This window comes from Chelon labrosus (assembly GCF_963514085.1).
Source record: "Chelon labrosus genome assembly, chromosome: 12".
Classification (NCBI taxonomy): domain Eukaryota; kingdom Metazoa; phylum Chordata; class Actinopteri; order Mugiliformes; family Mugilidae; genus Chelon; species Chelon labrosus.
Genome location: NC_140345.1, coordinates 7389636 through 7398795, shown reverse-complemented (window position 1 = coordinate 7398795; position 9160 = coordinate 7389636). Strand labels below are relative to the sequence as shown.

At 44.5% G+C, this 9160-nt stretch overlaps 1 protein-coding gene across 1 annotated transcript; it reads left to right on the top strand.

Moving 5' to 3' along the window:
- Nucleotides 1-1868: 1868 nt before the first annotated feature.
- On the top strand, nt 1869-8915 carry erfl1 (Ets2 repressor factor like 1). Its single transcript, XM_084557904.1, has 5 exons — nt 1869-1991; nt 2603-2837; nt 4573-4750; nt 6248-6377; nt 7925-8915. Exons 1-5 carry the CDS (start codon nt 1931-1933, stop codon nt 8737-8739), a joined length of 1419 nt encoding a protein of 472 aa, XP_084414030.1. The 5' UTR covers nt 1869-1930; the 3' UTR covers nt 8740-8915.
- The last annotated feature ends 245 nt before the right edge of the window (nt 8916-9160 follow it).

Below are 9160 nucleotides of genomic sequence, written 5' to 3'. Positions count from 1 at the left end.
AGGAGAGATCGAGAGGGGCCACAATCCAAAGGCTAGAAGCAGGGTGAGAGCGAGCGAGCGAGAGACAGATAGAAAGAGAGAGGGAGGCTGAGAGTGAGAAATGCCTGGAGTTAGCAATAATAATTTATACAAACACACCTTAATAATTCACGTTCCATTTCAATGCTGGAGGGAAAATCCAAAATTCACAGAGCATAATTAAATAGAAGCAGAGAGTGAAGGGAGAGATAGAGAGGCCGGCATTAAAGATACCAGTGTAGCAGCAGGGCAGCTCTTCCATCTGAGCTTTGTAAAACAACCCTGATGAAAATGTGATATCCAAACTAGATCCCGTCTCCTTGTTCATCGTAAAAACGAGTGAATTCTCCTCACCTTCTCCTGTCAGCAGATGTCTATATGCATTTATTTAGCAGACGTTGTTCTTTTAAGCTCTTATTAGGGAAGCAGCCCCTCCCTCACTCACGCATGCACACATCATTGTATAGAGAGGATGAGGAAACGCGAAGGAGTGGAAATCAACAAGTTCTTATGCACACCTGAGGTGAGCTCAGGATGCTGCGGTGTCTTTTTTAAAATTGGAGCAGTGAAAACTAACAGTAGAGATAAAGCTGTATAATGCAGCTGAATATTTTACTTATTTGTTATATTAAACATGGAAGTATTCAGCGGCCATCACTGATTTAACTGACTTTCAAATGGGCATGCTGCTACCTGTTGCCAGTTTAACATATGAATAAGAAACTGTGTTTTGTAGTACAATTTGGAAGTCTTTTACTTCACTTGAATGTTTCCTTTTTATATGAATTTATTTTTATTTTTACATTTTACATATGTTTTATCTAGATAATTTACCCAACAGACCCTTAACAGGAATAAGCGGGTACAGAAGATGAATGAATGAATGAATGAATGAATGAATTTACTCAACAGCACATACAATACTGAATCAATACTCATTGACAACAGGTTAAGATTTTAAATAGAAAGCATGATAATGAGCGTACAAAATACGATGTACTACGTAACTACCCAATGTACATAAAGTAATCAAAATACCTCAGTCAACTGTACAAATAGAATAAAAAATAATCCTTAATGATTATCAAAAAACAGAACATATAACACTAACTAGGGGAGTTTCTCTGCAGAATGTCTGCTTTTATGATGTCAGAAAAGTTTTAGTTTATATGCTGGGACTGCTACTCGTATTCAAGCCAAGTTTCTCAGTACTTGAGATGATGAAACATATTTTTCTAAAAACCAAAGCCCTTAAATCATCATATAATGAGTGTAAAAAAAATCTAAAATGGTCTTTATCTGACTTTATCACCTACATCACATAACAAACAAAGCCTCACCTCTTCTGGGAGACCATTAAGCCTCACCCTTGGTAACCCTGAACATAACTTCTCACGTAGAGAGTTTTGACTTAATGTGTAGCTTCTACTTTTAAAAACTCCACCGAGGAATAACCAAGCCATATTATATATTTAAAACCCCTATTTTTAATGTATAATACGGCTTGGCTTTTAAGTTGCTTTTCGGCCGTCTGTTTAATTCCTCCTGTTCATAAATGCACTATAGGGATGTCCACCACGTTGCATCAGACACAGCCTCAGGTGGCCACACAAGATCACATCCATCAAACACCTGATCTCAGCCAAAGACATATGAAACATAACCTTGCTATATTTCACATTGATTTATAGTATCGTTTTGAACTCATGTTGTGCCTTTAAACCCTTATGCAATATTTTCATTTTCAACAAAGTTTACTTTCTACAACTTCAGCTCAGGGTAATAAAACTGCTGGGTTGTTGACTCCAGGTTTGAGCGAATACATTTCTCTTAAATGCCATCCCATGTACCCCCGGTTCCACTTCTGGAGGTTTATGCCTTTTCTTCGTTTTGTTACAGGTGTTGTGGAGGCATGGACTGTAACTGCGTCAGTGATCTGCTGCTCCCCCCTGTGCCTGCCCTCTGGACGCCAGGTCAGTCCTATCATTCAGGTTAGCTGACCGAAAATACATTTTTATTTAAAAAGTGCTAAGAAATTGTTGTATTTAAGTCTAGTCCTAGCCCGCATGTGCAAATGTGCAAATACAGTTGCTAATAAAACCTGAGAATCATTACCGCCATCGTCAAAATTGCCTGTAGGAATTCTTCTCAAATATTCAGCTATTTATAAAGATTAGCCACGCACGCTCGCATTGCCAAACAAATTCAAGTCTCTGGTGGTAATTGGTTCTATCTCCAATGTTTTTGCAAGGCTAGTTAGTGCTAGATTCACTTTGGTCTGAGTCAAAAAGCTACTTAACTTCATCCATGATGTGCATGCAGTTGGCTTTTTAAATTCAGGCCTGACCGGCATCCATCAGATCCCTGTCATCATCCCACTGACCAATCTGTTGAGGCTAGAGGGCATCAGCTCAGAGTAACATTGCTCAAGGCACGTGCTGTGATATTAAACACATCATCCCTCACCTCAATCACTCATCAGTCATTCAGACAGCGACAACCCCCCCTCACCTCCCCAGTGAGCAGCGGGACAAACGACAATCCTTAAACTCATCCTCCGCTCTTTCCTTCTCCCTCTACCCAGGGTTCGCCTTTCCAGACTGGGCCTACAAGCCCGAGTCCAGCCCCGGCTCCAGACAGATCCAGCTGTGGCATTTCATCCTGGAGCTGCTGCAGAAGGAGGAGTATCAGGGGGTGATCGCCTGGCAGGGAGATTACGGCGAGTTTGTCATCAAGGACCCAGATGAGGTGGCCCGGCTGTGGGGGATAAGGAAATGCAAACCTCACATGAACTACGACAAACTGAGCAGGGCGCTGAGGTATGTGTTTGTACATGATGTGTCAAATGTCGAGCGACAACACTGTAAGAGATAAACGGTGCTGTTTTTCACGCCACGTTTACATAGATTCCTCACTCTCGTTGGAGTGAATGCCTAACACCTCTTTTTTCGATGTTGGCAAAAATGGAAAGATAAAGGTGGGACTTCTCCGCAGCATCAATACCCTCAATTTCTCCTTATCTGTGGACATCCTAATGGAAAGTTCACCATTGAGCTGCCAAATAAAAAATTCAATAAGGATTTCAAAATTAAGCCTCGGTGTGAAATTGCTTGGACTTCTTCACAAACCGCTCGGCATCAAACTTACCGAAGGTGATTAAAACAATGCCACACTCTATACGTTCAGCAGTTTGCACCCCCAACTGCGCACACAATTTTCTTATGCAAATACCCACTACCCCGACTTCTTCCCTTACCCCGCCTCACCCCCTCCCCCTGCTTTCCTTTGGCCTCTTGTTAATGGGGGCTGTCGTCAGAGTCTAATTGTTATGAATTGGCTGGGGCCACAATTAGCCTTCTTAATTAGCCTCACTTAATTGCTCAATTAAGGGCCACGGCACAATTGCCACGCAAAGCAAAACATGTACACATCATTGCGCTGGGCTCAGGCAGTGTAGATACACGCTGATATGTACATGCTGCTGTGTTTGTTGATATAGTGCGTCTGCATAATCAGCCACTGCTCACCAGGATTTAATGCTGAGGTTGTCTAATGCTTGCTGTGTTGGGTGCACTCGCCGTGGTCCCCTTGAAACAAAGAAATCTAAAGAGCGGGAAGAGATGCAAGAACTTGTATCTCGTGATGATTTGTACCATCCCGCATCCCCACTCAGCTCCTTTACCTGGGCCAGATGGCTCCATGTTTTTCCCTTTACTGCTGATCAACCTGGCATCCTGGCAGATTGTACACTGTGACACCTCTGTGGGTGGCAAAGGAAACTGGCATGACGACGGCTTGACATGCCCCGTGGGAGACACCAGAGGTTGTTGCCATGGAGCCTCGTCTTGTTGTGCTCTGGTTGTTGGAAACAGCGACAGCTTCTTGGTGTTGCGTACATTAACAAGTTTCTGAGCTTAAAATGCTTCTGCTTATTCACACTAAATAAGGACAAAGCCAATTATTTTGTTATGCCGTTCATCCTAACAGTTTCAGAATTTTTTTTTTTTTTTACGTAATTTAACGTTGACAAATTTCTGTATTACTGAAATAAGAAAATCCAAAAAAAGCATTTAGGTTGTCATTTTAAACCACCAATAAATTGCAGCATCATAAAAGACGCTTTTTATTTTGATGCCATAAAACCTATCATTTATTGAATTGATAAATAGTCTTGTGCAGAATGAGAGGAAATTTTTGTTCTGTAGTGTGCATGTTATGGGTTCAAAGGGATTAGGTGTTTTTGATTTTTTTTTTTTGTCTGCTAAGAGCCAAAAAAAAATTCACTTTACAAAACCACAATGCACCGAATAAAGGCAGTCAGACATGAATTGATTTGGGGAAGGAGGAGATGAATAAAAACAGTGGGAAATCAGCATAGCTCTTGCCTCACAGCGCTAAAGTTGTTTACTTATTCATTTCTTATAGCAATGAAACACAAAACCTTGATGTGAGCATTATATTAATCCTTCCCTCCTCTCTTCCTCTTCCTTTTTCCTTTATCCTTTATCTTCTCTCTCCATCCCTCCATCGATACCCTCCCTTCCTCCTTTGCAGGTATTACTACAACAAGCGTATTTTGCACAAAACCAAAGGGAAGCGTTTCACCTACAAGTTCAACTTCAGTAAGGTTGTTTTGGTGAACTACCCCATCCTGGACATGGCCAACTCTCCCTTCTTCCTGGCCCAGAACCACTTCAACGGGAGCTCCACCACACCTGAGTGCACCCCAGAGGTAAGAAGAGGCCAGAGAACTTACTGATATTATGTATTTGTGCCTCTTGAGCAGTTTATATTTCAAATATATATTTAAATACACAGAGAAAAGAGAAACCTGGAAGAAAGAAAAAATCCCAACATTTAGGAATACACCTTACCCTACTCCTTAATTTTTTATCAACCCTGATTTAATTCAAGTAACTGAAATCCATTCCACTCTAGTCATCTAGTTGTTATATTTCTCAGGCCCCTGCTGTGCATCCCCTTCTTACAAGAGAATGGTGGTATTCATCGTGTCCATCTTTTATTCACTCTCTCTAATGGTAGTCATAATAGACTACAATTCATTTATTATTTTTTTTGCCCTGAGAGATTGTAAAAATTGTAGCACGGGCAGGGGGTAGCATGAACAAAAATGTCCTAATTTGGTTAAATAAAGTTTTGACAGATATTTAGGGAATAATTCAAGTTCTTCTTCAAATTATGAATACAGCCACATAAATCGCTGAAGAGGGCTATTTTTCTCATTTGGATGTAAGTGCTGCCATGCCCATAATTTTATTTTAGACGATTAATGTCCTAGAAAGTACACACAACTTGAGAGTACAGTAAGAGAGATCCATCCATCATTTGTCAGTGCCATCCTTAAGGTGGGATAAGGAGACACAGACTCTGAAGGAGACCGTGGAGGGGGCCGGTTTTAACATGCCCTTAAAACAAAAGAAGACGTTATCCCCTCCTTCTCTCATCCCCGTCTCCGATGGCGCATCCATCTGTCATCGATTGGAAAATGAAAGAAATAGAAAGCAAAGGGGTCGCGTCAGATCAGATCAATGGCGGGTCATTAATGCGGTTTGTTAAGCAACGCAGATCTTTGCAGCTTGGGAGTACAGTCTTGCCTTTCAAACTTAGGGCTGTGGGGTGACAGATACTATTGATCCGCAGTCGCACTAAGGGAAAAAAATCCCTCCTTTGTCCCCTTGATTCCTAAGATTCAACTGTTCCACTTATTTTACCTCGTCTCCTTCTGTTTCACATATTTTACACAGAAAAAAAATACATGCACACACTGACATGCACACACACCGCTGCCCTACTTCCTAGATGGATGCCATTCTTTCACTCTCGTTCGTCCCGTGTCCCTTCACGCAAACTGGCCTGCAATCCCTCTTTCTTCTTGTCATTTATCCTTTGTGCCCACCATCTTAATCGCTGGTCTCCATTTGACTGTACTTTTCCTGCCTTTGAGTCTCTGAGCCTCTGCGTCCTCCTACCTCCCTTTTTGCCCCGACTCCCATGGCACCCCTTTTTATCCTGTCCTTGCTGCGACTGTGTCACTGTTTGCATCACACTCTGCAGGGTGCTGCTGTCAACATACGACTTTACCCAGCACAGTGCAGCAGCGCCATGAGGGCAGACTTGTAGGAATACTCTGGCTCTATTTAGGACCTTTTTGTTTTTTTCATGGCTCACACTCATTTTTTATTCCTTTCTCTCCCTCTCTGTCACTCAGACCATACAGTCCCTGTTTCCTCGTTTGCCAGACACCGGTAGAGGAACTTCCCTGTTTGATCGGGGCACTGCAGCACCAGGAGCCGAAGGAGACAAACTGAGGCTGGACGCATTCCCTTTCCTCAGTTCAGGTGAGCTTACGTAATGAGAAAAAGTTGGTCAGACACTGCCAGTGCTAAATAAGACATCTCCCAGCATCCCAGAGACGAAGTCCGTAAGGAAAAAGACGGCTTACATAGAGTGTGTATGAGCTGTATAGGCGGTGTACAGGCAGACCTTAAACAAAGGGAGGAGAGGGTAGAGGGCAAGCAGGACAGCAGAGAGGGGAATGAGGATATGGGGAGGCATGAACATTTATTGTTAAAGGAAATAAGAGAGATGGCTGTCCCACAGCAGCCCGCAGTGAAGCTGTGCTTTAGGTGAGAAAGGCCAGGTTAGCTCGTGAATTATGCATGTCAGCGTTGGTAAGAAACAAGGGCACGGCAAGAGAAATCATACACTTTTTCAGCGTGATTGCTTGCATTTGTCCTCTTCTGTCCCTGCAACCGAGTGTCAACGAACGCAGCGCGGAATGATTGACAGTGCCTTTGTTTTTGTTTCTGCACACTCTATACAAGTGTGTCAGAATGCAAACGTATCTGCAGAGCTCGAGAGGTAGCGTGTGCACAGATGTACCAACACACATCCTCGCACAACCTGCATCCCCTCCCTCCTCCCCACTCTGTTTGTCCTCAGGTCCTATTCCCCCCTTCTTCCCTTCTCACCCTCCTCTGCCTCCCATGTGTCCCCGCTGTCCTAATCCCTTCCCAGGCAGGAAGGCCCTAATTGAGGGTGCAGGCTTCAGTTTGTGGCCTGTGGGCGCCCATTACTGTGTTTTCATAAGCAAGTGAGGCCTGCCTGACTGATTCAATATTCATGTGTCTGCCAGCTACTCCTGGCCCAGCACGCAGAGACTTCACCACTGTCAAATTAGCCCTGCATAGTAAATAACAGAGTGAAAGAGAGAGGGAGAGAGTGCGAAAGGCTGGGAGAGGTGGAGGGTGCAGCGGAGAGAGAATCTTTAAGTTGGTTGTCATTTGGAAGGAAGTAGAGTAGGTCAAGAGGCAATGCTTTTGTTTGTTCATTAAAATTGAATTCCAGCATCACCTCAAATTTACCCCTTTTTTCTGTTATCAAATGATTCTTACAAGGAGCTGAATCCAGTGCATTATTAATTTGATACTCAGGATTTTTACTTAATCTGAAATGATTCTTATATGAACAGCAGGGGGATCGACATCATTCCTCAGCTAGATTTCTCAACAAACTAACTGCGTCACTGATGTGATGATGTGCCATCAGAACAGAACCAGTGTGTTTTCTTTTTGAACATACAGGCATAATGAATGATTTGGAAGATAGCTCCTCTTAATTACTTTTCACTGCAGTGCCGAATCTTTGTGCACACATCTGGTTTGCAGCGGTGTGAAGTGGGTATTCTACACAGTACTGGCATGCATAAATGAACCATCAGGTTTTTTGTTGAAAGCAACCGTGCCAGAATTAGCCCCTGTGGCTCCTGATTAGAATTGCTAATACCACTGACTATAATTAGTGAACATTCTTGGATGTTGTAAGTCAGGAAACCTTTGCCCCTTCTCAGAACTAACCTCCATCTCTGGATTTCTCTCTGTCCTAGGTGCCCCGTGCTACTCCAAACCCCCGTCCCTGCTGGGCCCGTACCCTCGCAACCCACCCTTTGACTACCCCTGGGGCTTCAACCCCTACCTCCCAGGGGCCTTCTCTCTCAATAACTGCCCCAAACTGCCCCCTGGCTCCCTCTACCCCTCCCAGTTTTACCCCAACCCTTTGCAGAGCAGCCTTTCCCAGCTGCCTCACCCTTTCTCCTCCCTGCTCCCACCAGCGGAGGCAGGTGAAAGGGGAGCAGCGGGGCAAACTGGTGGGACAAACGGCACTGCGGGTGTTCAGCCAGCCAGACTCTGCCTGCCGCCCTACCCGGGCAGCCTGACGTTGGGTCGGACAGACATTGGCAACGGGGCGACCACCCTGGTGGAAAGGGAGAGGGCAGAGGCCAATCCTCCGACCACGGGGCTCAGTCTGGGTCTTGGAGCGGTCAGCCTAGGGACCGGGACTGGGACAGGCCAGCAGAGCCCCACAGAGAGGAGAGGAGGGGTGAAGCAGGACCCGGAGTCAGACTCAGACCTGGAGATAACGGATCTGAGCGACTGCAGTTCGGAGAACGAAAACGACCACGAATTTGGCACTGGGAAGGAATCCAGCCTGGCAAACCGCTCACAGCTTGTGCTGGATGGAAAAAAAGGGAGCGTGCTGCCACCCATCTCCGCTCTCCCCCCGCCAATGTCCCCGCATCCTCTGAAGAGCCTGATTCCCATCACTCCTCCTCCCCCGTCCCTGCCTCCGTCGCTTTCCCCTTCCATGGCTCTGCATGAACGACACAGGGAGACAGAGACTCTCAAAATGATACACAGCTAAGACATTTTCAGACGCGTCCACCATCTCCGCAGTCTATGCTCTGATGACTCTTTTCTTCTCTCCTTTCATCTCCCTGAGGCACTTTTTCTGCTTTAAATGATCAAATCTTTAATCACACTTGACACATACTTTTCCCAGGAAAGGCAGTTTCATTCTTTACTTGTGAAACTACTGTTTCACTGTTTGCTGTGTAAGTTTTGAACTTGCCAACAGTTCACTTCACTTCCGACTTGTCCATCTTAGAATACATTTTTCTACGGTGTCGGCTGTCTGTATCCCCATCTCGCCCTTTCTGTTTTGATATCTCACACTAAATGTTCACTCCATGGGTTGTAGACTGGTTTTACTCATTGCAAGCAGCGCTCTACAATTCGCTGTCCACAGCTAAGCTATGAAAGAAAGCAGCCAGGTGGTAAATTAC